This window comes from Balaenoptera physalus (assembly GCF_965194825.1).
Source record: "Balaenoptera physalus genome assembly, chromosome: 19".
NCBI classification, from domain to species: domain Eukaryota; kingdom Metazoa; phylum Chordata; class Mammalia; order Artiodactyla; family Balaenopteridae; genus Balaenoptera; species Balaenoptera physalus.
This window is the reverse complement of record NC_138900.1, coordinates 14884438-14901362: the sequence shown is the minus strand read 5'-3', so window position 1 is coordinate 14901362 and position 16925 is coordinate 14884438. Positions and strand designations below refer to the sequence as shown.

The 16925-nt window shown below is 39.4% G+C and overlaps 1 protein-coding gene and 2 pseudogenes across 8 annotated transcripts in view; 1 reads left to right on the top strand and 2 right to left on the bottom strand.

Annotated features, from left to right (window-relative positions):
* Positions 1-8: 8 nt before the first annotated feature.
* LOC309649405 (large ribosomal subunit protein P1 pseudogene) lies at positions 9-7732 on the bottom strand (annotated as a pseudogene). The gene is made up of 2 exons (XR_014268681.1): positions 7680-7732; positions 9-1432 (listed from the first exon to the last, which is right to left on the bottom strand). The product of XR_014268681.1 is annotated as a large ribosomal subunit protein P1 pseudogene (transcript).
* LOC309649408 (eukaryotic translation initiation factor 1 pseudogene) lies at positions 1439-8466 on the top strand (annotated as a pseudogene). The gene has a single exon. The product of its transcript is annotated as a eukaryotic translation initiation factor 1 pseudogene (transcript).
* A 5105-nt stretch (positions 8467-13571) lies between these two features.
* The window catches only part of LOC309649384 (uncharacterized protein), a 32043-nt gene continuing 28689 nt past the window's right edge, over positions 13572-16925 (bottom strand). For 5 of the 6 annotated variants that reach the window (XM_082439359.1, XM_082439362.1, XM_082439361.1 and 2 more), the window contains one exon: positions 13572-15297. In XM_082439359.1, coding sequence (XP_082295485.1) covers positions 13928-15297 — 1370 coding nt within the window. In that variant the 3' untranslated portion in view covers positions 13572-13927. Of the gene's footprint in view, positions 15324-16925 lie in introns of all 6 variants that reach the window. The other variant, XM_082439364.1, reaches the window with a different exon arrangement.

The window sequence follows — 16925 nt, the reverse complement described above, 5'->3', positions numbered from 1 at the left end:
TGCTTCATCAGAGAAAGCAAGAAAAACCAGAGTGTTGTGAGCAAGACAAAGTTACAGACTTTTATAACCTAATCTCAACAGTGAGATCCCATCACTTTTGCCATATTTTATTCATTAGAAACAAGTCACTAAATCTAACCCACACTAAAGCAAAGGAGATTACAGAAGGATGTGAATACCAGGAAGCAGGGATCATTGGGAGCCATTTTAGAAGCATCCTATCTATTGTATCTTATTATGTGCTACTCCATCTCCCATCCCTCCCTAGACAATTTTCTCATTTCTGAGCCAGAGAATACTGTTATAGGTTAATCCAGAGTCACACATATATCACCTGAAATCAGTACATGCCCTTCAGATACAAAATGGACCCTACTACAGGTTTTCACCTCTCAGTAATTCCCAGCATGGATCTGTAAGGGGGCTCTAATCATTTCCTTGCCCACCCCTAAAGGCTTCACAAAGCCTGGGATTCCACCACAGTCTTTGTTTTGTTTTGTTTTAGAGAGTTCAGCTTTTTATTGAACATGTAACAAAAGAGGTTTAGTCAAAAAGATCAAAGCCCATGTCAACATCAGACTCCTCAAATTCTTCTTTCTTTGCTTCCACTTTCTTCTCCTCAGCTGGGGCAGAAGTGGTGGAGGGGGGACGACCTCCTGCTGGTGCAGGATCAGCTGCTGGGGCAGGTCCCTGAGCCCTTATATTGCAGATGAGGATCCCAATGCCAGAGCCTTTGCAAACAAGCCTGGCCAGAAAGGTTCAACATTTACACTGGCTGCTATAATTAGGGCATTGATCTCATCCTCCATGACCGTAACCTCATCGTCGTGCAGGATGAAAGCCCAGTAGATGCAGGTGAGCTCTGAGATGGAGGCCATGGTGTGGGCAAGTGCTAGCCTCAGGATGAAGTGAGGACCTAAGCCTAAAGCAGCCTGCAGCTTCCTCAGAAGGACTGAGCACCTTAGCAGCAGCTGAGGCCCATCAACACTAAATCCTATTTTATCTGCAGACATGGGTCTATGGAAAAGTTCAGAACTTTCCCATGTGCAAATGAAATCATCCTTTATCATCAAATTGCAGAACTGACAAGAGATGGTCAAGTATCTCTCTGAAGGGACTTTGTTTTTGCTTCACCTCTGGTCTAGACAGAAGACTGAGTACCTAGGAGATGCTGATTTCTCCAGTACACATATGAACAGTGGTTTGAGAAGACTGGGGCACAGAGGAGGGACCTGGAGTGCATTCCTCCAAAAATGGGAGGAACTGGGGAAGTTTCAGAATAAAAAATTAAAGTCTTCACATAACCTAAAAAATGACAGAATTTAACACTGAAAACCAACTTACATGACCCATGGGTTTAGAATTGCAAGAATTAGACAGTCTTCCTTGGAATTCATCTATTCAAGAATCCTAGAATCCAGGGAAGTCTTATCTGGGAGGAGGAAAAAAATGAGGCAATGAGACCAGATTTGCCATGGAGTTCACAAAATGTCAAGTTTTTTCTCCTCCATTTTTTTCTTCCAAACCACCCTCCCCCCATATATACATTGGGAAGATAAGGTGGAGTCTAGGGACCTCTATGCTTTCTGCAAACCCTAGGGAACCCTGACGTAAACAGACGGACTCCTAGCAGATGTTCTCCTGCATTAAAGCAGAAGTGTGGGCACTTTAACAGGATTTCCACCAGTACTGCATTCTGGGATGCTGAGCTACACTTGTGACTAGACTGTTCAAACTTGCTTTTCCAGGCCAGAGGAGGGGCCATATCATCCATATAGAACCTCCTTTAAGGTTTCTGGAACCTGGTTGATCTTCCACATCTGAAGTGAGAAAACTGCACAGACCATGCATTCTTCTAAGCCTACATTACAACTCTCAGATTCTCACGGCTCATCACTCTCATTTAGTATCCAGACTGGGAAGGATGAAATCATGCCCACTGTATCCAGCCAAAAATGAATAAATTTTGGTCTTTTTTTCTCTTTTAGTCCTAATCATCAGACCCTGCTATGAGATTAAGAACCATCAATTAGCAGGCTTTGTTGAAGGGCCAGGTGTCCACGAGCCACACACATTAATCTACACTAGGGAGACATCAAGAGTCTATTATTAAATGGTGCCATCCTTCTTCCCCTTGATTATTTAAATTGAAGTATAATACACATAAAGTATGTAAAAGACACTGATCTTAAGTATACAGCTTGATTATTTTATGTGTACAAGAGGGTGACTACCACCCAGACTGAGATAGAGTTTTTCTAACATACAAGTTTCAGTCATGCCCCTTCCCGGTCTATACCCCCGGGTGACCAATAGTCTGACTTCTATCATAATTGATTAGTTTTACCTACTTTTGAACTTCACATAAATGAAACCATACAGTACATACTCTTTTGTGACTGACTTATTTTACTCAGCATAATACCTTTAAGACTCATCTATGTAAATGTACCAGTACTTTCTTTTTTCATATTGTTATGTAGTACAATTTTCTTATGCATCCTGCTAGGGCATTTTTGTTGGTAACATTTTGGGGTTAAAATAAACAAAGCTGCTATTAACATCCTTACCCATATAATTTTGTGGATAAATGTAATCATTTCTCTTGAATATATACTTAGAAGTGGCATTGGGACTCCCCTGGTGGCGCAGTGGTTAAGAATCCACCTGCCAATGCAGTGGACACAGGTTCAATCCCCGGTCTGGAAAGATCCCACATGCTGCGGAGCAACTAAGCCCATGCGACACAACTACTGAGCCTGTGTGCCACAACTACTGAAGCCCGCGTGCCTAGAGCCTACGCTCTGCAACAAGAGAAGCCACCGCAATGAGAAGCACACGCACCACAACGAAGAATAGCCTCCGCTCGCCACAACTAGAGAAAGCCGGCGCACAGCAATGAAGACCCAATGCAGCCAAAAATAAATAAATAAATTAAATATATAAAAAAAGAAGTGGCACTGAGGGTCATAGGATAGTATATCTTGCCCTTGATTTCATAGAAAAGTTAAAGATACTCTTATAAGAGCTAGTGTATTTATGCTGAATGACTTTTCTTTACCCCTTCGTGTTCCAAATACATATTTGAACAAATCTATGTTTTCTAAGTATAACTATGTTGGATTACTGGGTAGAAAAGTATGGCTAGAAGTTCCTGAGTAATGAATGTATTGATTAAGTCTCATTGCTGTTTTTCTTCATATCTTCCTGACCTTCTAGCCATAATGTTCTTCAAAAGCTGCTGAAACATCTTATACTAATAATCTCACTTTGCATCTAACATCAGTGTAATAAAAAATGTAAAAGACATAACATCAGTGTAATAAAAAATGTAAAAGACATGTAGCTTGCTGCATGAATCCATTCATTTCCAGAGATTCCATGAATTCAAAATAATTTTCAGCTTGCTAGAATGTCTTCCATCTATATCTTCAGAGGTATATCATCTTAATTTAGTCTAGAGGCCTTTATCACCCCCTACTTTAGATTTATTCCCGTAAGAATTACATTTTTCTTGCTCAATTATAAAGAGCTGAAGGATAGCAACTACACTTTTAATGCTAACCTTCAAACACTAGCCCAGGGCCTGCCATATTGTTAGCAATTACTAAATATCTGATAATCATTCAGAAATATAACTTCTAGGAAATTGTCATTGGGAAAGAGTTATAAAATGCACAGTGATACATGCACAAGGATGTATATCAAAGAATGATGTACAATAAGCGTAAGTTAGAAATGTAAATACCTAATAAAAGATTAAATAAATTATTATCACCAATAAGGTGATATATTATGCCATCAATAGTGATGGCATATTCCACAGATCTGTTAATTCATCATATTCCTGATGAAGTACTGAGATGGAAGGCATTAAAAAATGAATACATTGAAAGGTGATATTCAATCATAATTTTTTTAAATGGGCTTTGTCAAACTTCTCAGATGTGAATCTCAGCTATCACAATAACTAACCATGTGCTCTTGGACAATTTAGTTTTGGGGGCCAATTTCATCATCTTACTTTAAAATGGAGATAATAATTTAGGGCTAAGTAAAATACAATGAACAGGTTTTAAACACACACAATTGAAGACCCAGAGGGAGAAAAGGGGCAGAAGAATATTTGAAAAAATATTAGCTGAAAAATGTCCCAAACTAAATCCATCAGGCCATAGTTCAAAGAAGCTCTCAAAAGGCCAAGAAGAATAAATGCAAAGAAAACTCTGTTGAAAAACCAAAGAAAAAGGAAATTATAAAAAGTAGTGAACGGGGCTTCCCTTGTGGTGCAGTGGCTAAGAATCCACCTGCCAATGCAGGGGACACGGGTTCAAGCCCTGATCCGGGAAGATCCCACATGCCATGGAGCAACTAAGCCCGTGCGCCACAACTACTGGGCCTGCGCTCTAGAGCCGGTGAGCCACAACTACTGAAGCCCACGCGCCTAGAGCCCGTGCTCCACAACAAGAGAAGCCACCGCAATAAGAAGCCCGCGCACCCCAACGAAGCGTAGCCCCCACTGACCGCAACTACAGAAAGCCCACGCGCAGCAACGAAGACCCAACGCAGCCAAAAATAAAATAAATTTAAAAAAAAAAAGTAGTAAGGAATCACTAAGCCGCTGCCACGGACTCAGCAGCCTCCCCCTCGAGCCCCCTCGCTTCCCAATGCTCGGTCCTCCGCGCCTGCCTTCTCCAGCTGCGGCCTGCGGAAGGCCGTTTCCACAGAGGAAAAGGAATTGTATCGTATGTCAGCTATCCAGAACCTCCACTCTTTCGACCCCTTTGCTGATGCAAGTAAGGGAGATGATCTGCTTCTTGCTGGCACTGAGGATTATACTGACAAAAGAATTCAACGGAGAAACGGCAGGAAGACTCTTACTACAGTCCAAGGGATCGCTGATGATTACGATAAAAAGAAACTAGTGAAGGCATTTAAGAAGATATTTGCCTGAAATGGTACTGTAATTGAGCATCCAGAATATAGAGAAGTAATTCAGCTACAGGGTGAACAGCGCAAGAACATATGCCAGTTCCTCGTAGAGACTGGACTGGCTAAGGACGACCAGTTCATGGGTTTTAAGTGCGTTTGGCTCACTGAAGCTTAAGTGAGGATTTCCTTGCAATGAGTAGAATTTCCCTTCTGGCCCTTGTCACAAGCTTAAAAACCTCACAGCTTGTATAATGTAACCATCTGGGGTCTGCTTTTAACTTGGACTAGTGTAACTCCTTCAACTGAAAAGAGCCAAAAAAAAAGTAGTGAGAAGTAACAGTAAGACTGAGAACTGACTTCTCCAAAACAACAAAACTAAAGCCATAACAATTAAGTAATCTGGGACTTCCCTGGCAGTCCAGTGGTTAAGACTGTGTTTCCACTGCAGGGGGCACAGGTTCGATCCCTGGTAGGAGAAATAAGATTCCACATGCCACTGGTGTGGACCAAAAATAAAACAAAAAAAAAACAAAACAAAAAAAACAATTAAGTGATCTCTTCAATATGCTGATATAAATGTCAAAGCCAGAATTCTATACTACATAAAAACAGCCTTCAAAGAAGTAGACTGGGCACTTATTCTTGAAATAGGTTTGCCTTATCTCACTTATAATTCCACAAAACTGAATGTATTGTTCATATTATCCCACTCAACACTGATTTTGACGATGGAACTTACTGTACAGCAAAAGAAGTGAATCAATGAGCTAAAATCCATGGATTCACTAGGTTTAGGTATACATCTCCTGAATTAACTGATATTATACAATGGTGGAAAGAACTACTAAAGAGTCAATTATGTTGTCAGCTAAGAGGAATACCATGTGATGTTGGGGCACTATCCTGTAAAATGTATTTACTTGAACCAGAGATCAGTACATGGTACTATTTCTCCAATAAACTTTTATACATGGATAGGTTCAGGAACCAAGGGTAGAAGGAAGTCAGACTAGATATTCTGTGGCTCACCACAAATTTTGGTTCCCATCAATATTGGGTTATGCTAATTTAGAGATCTTAGTGGTATTTTGATAAAACTGAAATTCTCACTTTCCATTCCTAGCCAGAAAGAATCACAATATACAAGATAAAGACATTTTGTACTTTTTGATATAAGCAGATGCTACCATTCGTGGAAGATGTACCAGATAGCTAAAACTGTCACCATCCTGTGCCAGCAATAATGAGGCAGCTCCATGACACAGTCTATGGAAATCTGCTAAAGCTGTGAGTTTTGAGCAGAATCCTGACTGCCAATCTGTCCCAGGAATAACCTGCCTATGTCTTCCGCCCAGCTGGTGGACAACTTCAAATGCTGTGTGTACATGGAGCCTGTCTACTACCATGACCTTGCAGTAACTAGGAACTTGATTTAAGTGTGAAATAGAGACATAAAATAAAACCCCAAATATCCAGGACACAATTACACACACACACACACACACACGTGCATATCAAGAACTAGGGAAAATCTCAAAGTGGATGACAAAACATAATCAACAGATATCAAGAGGAAGTTAACACAGATATTGGAATTATCTGACATGGATTTTAAACTATGAAAACTCATCCAAGATGAATAGTCTGGTAACTATTAATTAAATCCATAATTTACAATCTTCAGAAGAAGAAACCTCCAGGCCTGTATTAGGGTTCTTCAGAGAAACAGTACCAATATGATATCAAAGGAGATTCGTTTTAAGGAATTTGCTTATATGATAATGGAGGCTGAGAAATCCCATGATCTGCCATCTGCAAAATGGAGACCCAGAAAAGCCACTGGTATAATTCAGTCAACAGTCCAAAGGCCTGAGAATGAGAGGAGCCAATGATGTAAATAAATCCCAGTCTGAGGGCAGAAGATGAGGTGAGATGTCTCAGCTCAGAAAATAGGGGAGGGGAGAATTCTCCTTTCCTCTGCATTTTTGTTCTATTCAGGCCCTCAATGGATTGAATAATGCCCACCCACATAGAAGAGAGCAAACTCACTTTACCAAACTCACTGATTCAGATGCTGATCTCATTCAGAAACATCCTCACAGACACACCTAGAAATAATGTTGAGCTAGGTATCTGGGCATCCTCTGATCCAGTCAAGCTGACACATAAATTTAACTACTACAAATTCACACTGTCAAATTGGCACTCATACTGCTCTCCTTAAACCATACTTAATCTCCAAATAAAAACAATAACAAGGTCATAATTTCACCTAACATGATACAGCTATTCTGGATCCAACTGAAAACTCAGTAAATTTTTCCCAGAAGAGGATGCAAAGTCCTTGGGTGATCTTCACCCTTCTTCTAGGTACCCTGTAATTTAAATATGATGATGTAAAATTAACAATATTAAATACTATGATATAAAGTCAATACTTGAATACTGTGATGTAAAGTTATAAGGTATGGGATCAAGAAAGAAAAGAATATAAGCATAAACACACAGGTTCATAACAAAACAAGGAGGAATACTCATGACAATTACAGTCCTCATTTCTGTAACTAGTCACATGATCATGCTTCTTTACCTGGTGGAGTGACACAAATTTTCATTCCTGAAGGGTCTGGATCATTAGTAGTCCTGCCTGGATTGGGTTGTTGTTTTCCACTGACCTTAGTCACAGGGCCATGGTGATAAGAGATGCCCTAAGTGATCTCTTGTATTCCAGATGTACTCTTCCTTACCTCCATCGTGGGATAGTAGTCCAATTTCCCCTCGGTAGTCAGGATTGATCATCCTAGCCAACACTGTAACTCTCCTTTGCCTGTTGATTCAGAGGTATGAGACCAAGCTGGCCAGGTAGCAGTCTGAACTTCCAATTCACTGGAATCATTATTGTGCCACCTGGTGGAAGCAGTCTTCCCTCTGGAACTAAAACCTCTCACCCAGAAGGGCATGAAGTCATGGGAACGGGAAGCAAAAATTTTGATAGTGGGTCACTAGGGGTAATAGTTTTACCACTCCCATTTCCACCTGTAAAGGAAAACCTACAGTTCTTCCCTGTGTTTCTTCCTTGTGCGTCTTTACTATTCACACAGAACACTTCACTTCTGACACTTCTGGTCACCAAATGTTGGGGGTGGGGCCGCAGTGCATGGCGGGGTTGGGGGGGTTCAGCTGGGTGTCCTACAATTTAGTGTCAGACACACAGGTTAAGGGCTCAGTCCCACAAGGCTGCTCACCACTTCAGATGCCAATTGCAAGTAGTAGGTCCCCATGTTACAACTTCTGTCTGATTTGGCTACAAATTCAAGGTTCTCACGACTCCCTCCTCAGGTTCAAGTAATTTGCTAGAGCAGCTCATGGAACTCAAGAAAACACTTACATTTACCAGTTTACTGAAGGATGTGATAAAAGGATACAGATGAACGGCCAGATGAAGAGAAACACAGGGTAAGGTATGGGAGGTCCCAAGCACAGGAGCTTCTGTCCTTGTGGAATTTGGGGGTCACCCTCCCAGTGTGCATGTGGTCACCAACCTGGAAGTTCTTCGAACCCTGTATTTTGGGGATTTTTATGGAGGTCTCATCATGGAGGCATGATGGATCACTAACCCCATTTCCAGCTCTTCTCCCTTCTCAAGAGAAAGGTGAGCAGGGTTGAAAATTCCAACGTTCTAATCATGCCTTAGTCTTTCTGGAGACCAGCCCTCATCCAAGAACCATCAAGGAGCCCACCCAGAGTTGCCTCATTAGAACAGAAGATACTCCTATCACCTAGGAGATTACAAGGATTTCAACAGCCCTTTGTCAGGAGCCAGGTCAAAGACCAAATATTAGAGTAAGAGATGCTCCTAGTGTTCTTATCACTTAGGAAATTACAAGAGTTTTAGGAGCTCTGGGCCAGGAACTAGAGGCAGAGACCAACATATATACAGTTGACCCTTGAATGGGTTTGAACTGTGAGGGTCCACTTATACATGGTTTTCAATAAATACCACAGTACTACACAATCCAAGGTTGGTAGAATCCACGGATGCAGAAACACAGAGGGCCGACTATAAAGCAGTATGCAGATTTTTGACGGCATGGGGTATCGGCACCCCTAAACCCTGGGCTGTTCAAAGGTCAACTGAATTTTGTTATCTCACTTTATTCCTTGACCCCTGTATCCATGAATCCTGGCTACTAGAGAAACTACCACATATTGGATGCTGATTCAGAGCATATACAGCCTTCTGGAGAACCCAGACTCAGCCTGCAAGGTACTGCCACCAGCTGGATCTATAACTGAGTCTTCAAAAGGCCATGCCACCATTCTATCAAGCCAGCTGCTTCAGGATGGTGGAGAACATGGTAAGACCAGTGAATTGCATGAGCATGGACCCATTGCTGCAGTTATTTTGTTGTGAAAGGAGTTCCTTGATCAGAGGCGATGCTGTGTGGAATATCATTACAGTGGATAAGGCATTGTATGTATACAAGTCCACGGATGGCAGTTTTGGCAGAAGCACTGCATGCAGGGATGGCAAATCTGTATCCAGAGTAAGTCTCTATTCCGGTAAGGACAAAGCGCTGCCCCTTCCACAATGTAAGTGATACAGTGTACTCAACCTGCCACCAGGTAGCTGGTTGAACACCTCTCAGGGAATGCTGCTATATTAGGGATTCAGTGCTTGTCTCTGCTGGCAGAATGTGCACCCAGCAGTGGCCACAGTCAGGTGGACCCTGGTGGGTGGAAGTCCATGTTTCTGAGCCCATGCATAATGTCCATCCCTGCCACCACTATGTTCCTAAGCCCACTGGATGATAATGAGGGTAGCTGAGAAAAGAAACCGTTATCCACAGAACAGGCCATCCTATCCACTTGATTATTAAAGTCCTCTGCTGAGGTCACCCTTTAGTGGGTATTTATACAGGACACAAATATCTTCAAATGTTTTGTCCAGAGAGGCCTATCCACACATCTCTTTCCCAGATTTCACTGTCACCAAATTTCCAATCATGTTCCTTCCACCATTATTCCACATCTTTAGTATCCATTCCCATACTTGTTCCCTGGATTTGCCTGTAAAAATTAGGAAACTCAAGTAATTCTTTTGGAGTGTAGCACACCTCCTCCTGGGTCACACTCTGTACTTCACCTTTAGGAGTCTGCTGGGACTTGAGTCCAGTGAGAGGCCCAGAAACAAAGCGGGGTGGTGGGGATGGTTTCTGAGGATAATCAGCCTCATCTTGCATGGCCACCGCCTCAGGGGAGGTCATGGCTTCTTCAGGCAATGCAGGGTTAATCCCCTCAAATGGAGGTGGAAATGCCATCACCACTGTGGGTGAGGGTGCCACTTCCATTAGTAAAGCAGACTCTAAACTCAGGAGCTCAACGTCCCCAGCTTCATCCCACATGTCTCCCAACCAACTTATAGGATGCTATTCTTTCCCAATCTATGTCCTCACTTTAACACTATTTATTCAGCTAAGAATTTTCCAAATCTTTACATTCTGCTTCAAAAACTCCATCTTTAAGTCATTTCTCTCTTCTTGCACTTCATTATAATCAGCCAGGAGGAGCAAAGCCACACATTAAATTTCATTGCTCAGAAGATCTACTTTCCACAAAATACTAGAACACAATTTAGCCGTGTTCTTTGCCACTATAAAAAGAATGACCTTTCCTCCAGTTTCCAATAATAAGTTCCTCATTTCCATCTAAGACTGCAGCAGAATGGTCTTTACTGTCCATATTTCTACCAACATTTTGTTCATGATTATTATTTCCTAAGACTGAGGTTTTCTCTTCAGCTCTCCTCTTTTCTGAGATTTCACCAGAATCACCCTTAACATCCGTTATTTTTTGCATGCACGTCAAAACTCTTTTCAGCCTTTATCCATTCACTATTCAGTTCCAAAGCCACTTCCATGTCTTTTACGTTAGTACCCACTTCTGGTACAAATTTGTCTTATTCAGCTTGGGCTGCTGTAACATGGTACCACAGACTGGGTAGCTTGTAAACAAATTTATTTCTCACAAGTTTGGAGGCTGGAAGTCTGACATTACGGTGCTAGCACAGTTAGTTTTGGTGAGAAACATCTTCCAGATTGAAAACTGTCATCTTCTTGTTGTATCCTCCTCACATGGCAGGAGAGGGTGAGAGAACTCTCTGGGGTCACTTTTATAAAGGTACTAATCTCATTCAGAAGGGCTCCACCCTCATGACCTAATTATCTCTTGAGAGGCCCCACCTCCTAATACCATCACGTTGGGGGTTAGGATGTCATCACATTTTAAGGAGACACATTCAGTCCATTGCAAGGCCCAAATGGTTTCACTGGAATATTCTACCATTCAAAGGATAATTAACACCAATTCTACACTACCTCTTCCAGAAATTAAAAGGAGGCAACATTTCCAAACTCATGTTATGAGGACACCATCAACCTGATACCAAATGAGACAAAAATAGAACAAAACTATAGACCAGTATCCTTCATGAATATAGATGCAAAAATCCTCAACAAAACATTAGTAAATTATAGCAATCACAGCCAAGTACAGCAATATATATATATATATTTAAAGTACACACTACAGACAAACGGAGTTTACTCCAGTGATATAAGGCTTAATCAATATTTGAAAATCCATGAAGGTAATCCATCATATTAACAGAGTAAAAAAAAAAAAAAACTCATTCTATTCATTATATCAATTGGTGCATATTTCAAGTAGAATTTCAAGGAAATAGAGAGTTCATGACAGTGTTTACAGGTAGCAAAGGGTTCTCAAAGTTATAATGGGCCTGAGAGGGGAGGAAAACGCAAATATGTGGTGCTGTCCTGAAAATGTCACCCCAGGGTAAAGATAAAGCCAACTTTCATCCTTTCTGTGAAACAGCGTGGCTTCTAAGAATTTCAAAGTCGTTTTTCCACAGTAGCCTCACAGGGAACCCAATACAGAGAAGAGCCTGTTGATCTTTTGTCTAATTGAATGAACCCTAATAAAAATCATAGAAAACAGTCTTAAAGAGAATTGTACTACCTGAAGCACTGCAAGCTTGAACTTAGTGGGAAACAGTATAAAGTAAAAAAGGGCCTTTGGATGCCGAAACATCTACAGGCTAAAAACAGTCTGAGAAAACTACTCAGCTGTAAACACAGGCAACGTTTTATGAAGAGAAGAAAAAAAAATTCAGCATGACTCCGGGTAGAACCAAAGAGACCTCAGTGTGTAAACATGCTGCTACTTGGGAGCAGAGACATACTTAAATTGGGTTCTGTATTATGCAGTAATGCAATCCACTGAATATCACAGCTTCCCAACAACAACAGAGAAATGCTGTGAGAAACTAACCTGTTACATATTTTTTTAGAACTAAGTATTCAAAACCTTGTGTGTTTTTTACATTTAACACCATCTTAATTTGTACTAGCCACAATTCAGTCTCTCAATAGCTCAATTTTAAGTGCTCAACATGTTGCTAGCAGCTACCTTATCAGATAATACAGTTCTATTCCATTAATTTCCACAAGTAGTTGTAATTGCTCTTTTTACTCACTCTTGAAATATACGAAGTACTATGGGACAGGCACTACAACAGATGTAGCATTAGGTGAACTAGATAAAATCTGGATACTCAATCTTAATTTCCCAAATACATTATAGCACATTTAATATCCCTGTGTGTAAAACTTTAGCAATATCCGTAAGTTCTGATATGTAGCCATTTACAAACATCATTCACTTTAAGTGGGTTATAATTTCACAGATATTTTATCTTTAAAAAAATTATGGAAAATTTTAAATACATGAAAATAGAGAAAAGAGCAAAAACAAAATAAGCAAAAACCACGCACCTGACTCATCTTACCATGATTTTGACAAACAAGTTATCCATCTTCACTTTTCTTTTGCATGAGCCTTTTAAAGGTAATTCTAGACATATTTTATGTATATAAACTTGCTAATTTATCTCTAAGACACTTTTACATAAACACAATGCTATTTGCACATCTAACAAGAACATAATTCTTAACATTATCTAATACTGTCAATAGTCCCATTTCCCCAACTGTCATAAAAATGTCTTTTTTACACTTGTTCAACTTGTGATCTAAATGAGAACCACTCATTCATTGTATTTGATACATCTCTTAAGACTCTTTTAATATCTAAGAGTTCCACCTCCCTTTTTTCAATCCATTTTATTGGTTGAGAAGCTGTCATTACTCTTGTAGAATAACCCACATTTTAGATTTGTCTGCTTCTTGTTGTATCATGTAATTTGTTCTTGTTTCCTGAATTTTCTCTAAACTGGGAGTTAGATCTTGATGCTTTAATTAGATTCAGGTTCAATATTTTTTGGCAATGGTATGCCTTATTGTATCATATCAGGAGGCACAAAATGTTTTGTCCTATTTTTGATGAGATTAAAATTGATCATGGGTTCAGATGTTGTCAACCTCATCTATTCACTATGAAGTTGACATCAACCATTCACATAATGGTCTTAACACCTCTACTGAGAATTGTGCCTAGATCCATTATTTCATTATGTCCTGTAAAAATCTCTAACAAAGAACTTTACCTCATCAACTTCTAGTTGCCTTGAAATATAGTTTATACAGGAAATGCAGGCTAAATCACAGTTCCTTCCTTTTATTTATCAATTTCCAGAATGAGTTGGTGCCCTGGCAACTTCCACAGGTATACTGTACAGATGAAAGAATAGAGGTGATAACAGGTAAGATCAAAAGCTTTTCCACATTCACTCCTTTAAGAGAGTTTCTTTCTAGAAAGAATTTCCTAAAGTTTAACATGGTTTGAATGGTGATGAAATATTTCTATGTATTCATTAAATTAACCTATTCTTTTAAAACCTCTTATTTTAATTTTGAGCATGAAGCAAAAGGGATTCCTACATTCAAACACTTTTCCTCCAGAATTTATTTTATACTGCTCCTTAACACAAAATTCACAATGGATGGCTTTCTAATAATTATTTAGTGACCTTATGAACTCGCTGATGGTAAGTAAGATGTGAATGTTGTCTAAATGCCTTCTTACATTCCTTACATTTGTACGGTTTCTCACCAGAATGAATTCTCTGATGTTGAATAAGTGATGAATGGAGTCTAAAGGCCTTTCCACATTCCTTACAGTCATAGGGTTTCTCACCAGTATGAATACTCTGATGTTGAGTAAGTTGGGAGAGCAGTCTAAAAGTCTTCTCACATTCCTTACACTTATAAGGTTTCTCACCAAAATGAATACTCTGATGTTGAGTAAGTTGTGAGAACAGTCTGAAGGCCTTCCCACATTCCTTACAATCATAGGGTTTCTCTCCAATATGAATACCCTGATGTGAAATAAGTTCTGAGTAACGACGAAAGAACTTCTGACATTCCTTACATTCATAAGGTTTCTCACCAGTATGAATTCTCTGATGGAGAGTTAGATGATAGGCACGACTAAAGGTCTTCCCACATTCCTTACAATCATAGGGTTTCTCGCCAGTATGAATTCTCTGATGGAGAGTAAGTTGTTGCCGCACTCTAAAGGCCTTCCCACACTCCTTACAGTCATAGGGTTTCTCACCAGTATGAAGTTTGTGATGTACTCTAAGGCCTGTACTACACAGAAAAGCCTGCCCACACTCCCTACATTCATAGCATTTCTCAGCAATATTAAGTCTTTGATGTCGAGTAAGGTGTGCATATTGTCTAAAGGTTTTCCCACATTCCTTACATTCATAGGGTTTCTCACCAGTATGAATCCTTTGATGGAGATTAAGTTGTCCTCGCACTCTAAAGGCCTTCCCACATTCCTTACAGTCATAGGGCTTCTCACCAACATGAATTCTCTGATGTACACGAAGATCTGCACCACATGTAAAGATTTTTCCACATCTTTTACATTCAAGGAGTTTGTCAGAAGCATGAATTCTCTGATGTCGACTAAGGTGGGCACACTGTCTAAAGGCTTTTCCACATTCTTTACATTCATAGGGTTTCTCACCAGTATGAATTCTCTGATGGAAAGTGAGTTGCTGGCGTACTCTAAAAGCCTTCCCACAATCCCCACATTCATAGGGTTTCTCTCTATTGTGAATTCTCTGATACAGAGTAAGAGATGTGCGTTTTTTGTTCCTGGGCATTTTTTCAGAGGTGGTTTTTTTCACTTGCCTGAAATACGCCTCCTGAGGACCCTCCTGTCCCTCAAACTTTTTATATTCACAATCTTTCCTGAAAAAGGAATCTTCAAGGCCACAACTTCTAATTCTTTCCATTATCTCCCACTGAGATACATTCATTTCACAAACATCCTTTACTTCAAATAACTTTTTAGTGTCATATCTGGATTCCAAATCTGAAAGAAAATAAGATAAACACATGCTATTTTATTATTCTAGAAAAAGTAAACAAATAAGCAAATAAAAATTTTATAATAGGAAAGAAAAGACAGTCCAGTTGAAGAAAATGTGCTTAAAAACTCTTTAAAAATCATGTAGCTTGAATAAAGCTAAGAGGAATAAAGGAAATGAGTTAAGACCAGATAATTCAGAAGCAAATCAAAGTCTGAGATCTCTACCTAAACTTTTTAATGATTTCTCTTTTAAATAAGAATACAGTAGAAACACTTTATTATGAATAACATGGCCTTTGTTTACCAAAAGATGTCATCTCAAGCTACTGCCCCCTTTGCACCCTACATCTGTCACACTTACCTCCTTTCAGTTGCTAAAATATGTTACAATCTTTCCATTTCTTAGAGCTTTTTACTGGCTATTAAATCTCCCAGGAATGCTGGCGGGCTCTCCACATGGTTGGGTTCCTTTCACCCTTTAGGTATCATGATAAAAGTCAGAAAAACTACCTGTGCTGACTTCATCTAATTTATATCCTTTATTTTCTATCCCAATAACTTGTTCCTTGCTTCTTAACACTTTTTTCAATTCTGCTGTGATATATTCATTAACTTTCTCAGTTTTTATTCTATTTTCTTACCTTATGATTCCCCAAGGGCAGAAACAATCTTTCACTTATCACTGAATAACAAACCCATAGCACACAGTAACTATTATTAAATTTCCATAATTAGTTAATAGTAAAAATGTATATTTTGCCTTGCCTCCAATCTTACACCTTCTTTTTTATCACTTCCTATAGAGATGGGAAACAAAAGCACATCTAAGCTATCTCAATCAAATACATACATGGAAAAATTTCTTTACACCTGATCATCCTTCCAATGGCCTCTCCACTTTCACTTGCAGATATCTCCACTTCAGTTCATTTTCTACTTTGCATAGTTGTGAGTGAACCTCACTTTCACGATCAAGGTAATGAAAGGTTCTACTTATTTATCTTCATTTGAGTTTATTAACTATACACACTATGTTACAAATACTCAACCTGTTTTGTTCCTTCATACCCTTTCCTATATTCTCCCTGAAGTCTTCATAGCCAATGCCATTTAGGTACTGCCTAAAAATATATTCGTGATTTTTCAGTCACAGCAACAGGTTTATAAAAGTGTAACATGCTAATGAAATTCTGAGCAGAGAGGTATTTTTCTCAAAATTTTTGAAATAAGATTTCAATACTTTCCAAAAAGAAAAAGGTATTTTTAAAAAGTCTACAATACAGCAATATTATTTTTAATATGTCCAAACTGGAAAGAATCCAAGTGTTCATCAACAGAAGAATGACAAAGAAAATTAAGATATGTGGATACAATGCAGTAAGAGCAACGAGATGAATTGTAACAGCAATGAGAATGAATAATCTACAAGTACACACAACAACATGGATCATTCTCACAAACATAATGGTGAGTAAACAAAGCCAGGCATAAAAGAATTTATACTATTCCATTTTTATAAAACTTGAAAACAGTAAAACTAATCTATGGACTTGTTAAAAGTCAGGCTAGTAGTTAACTTTGGTAGGGAGGAATGACTGGAGAAAGCTGGGAGGGAGCTTCTGATATACTAG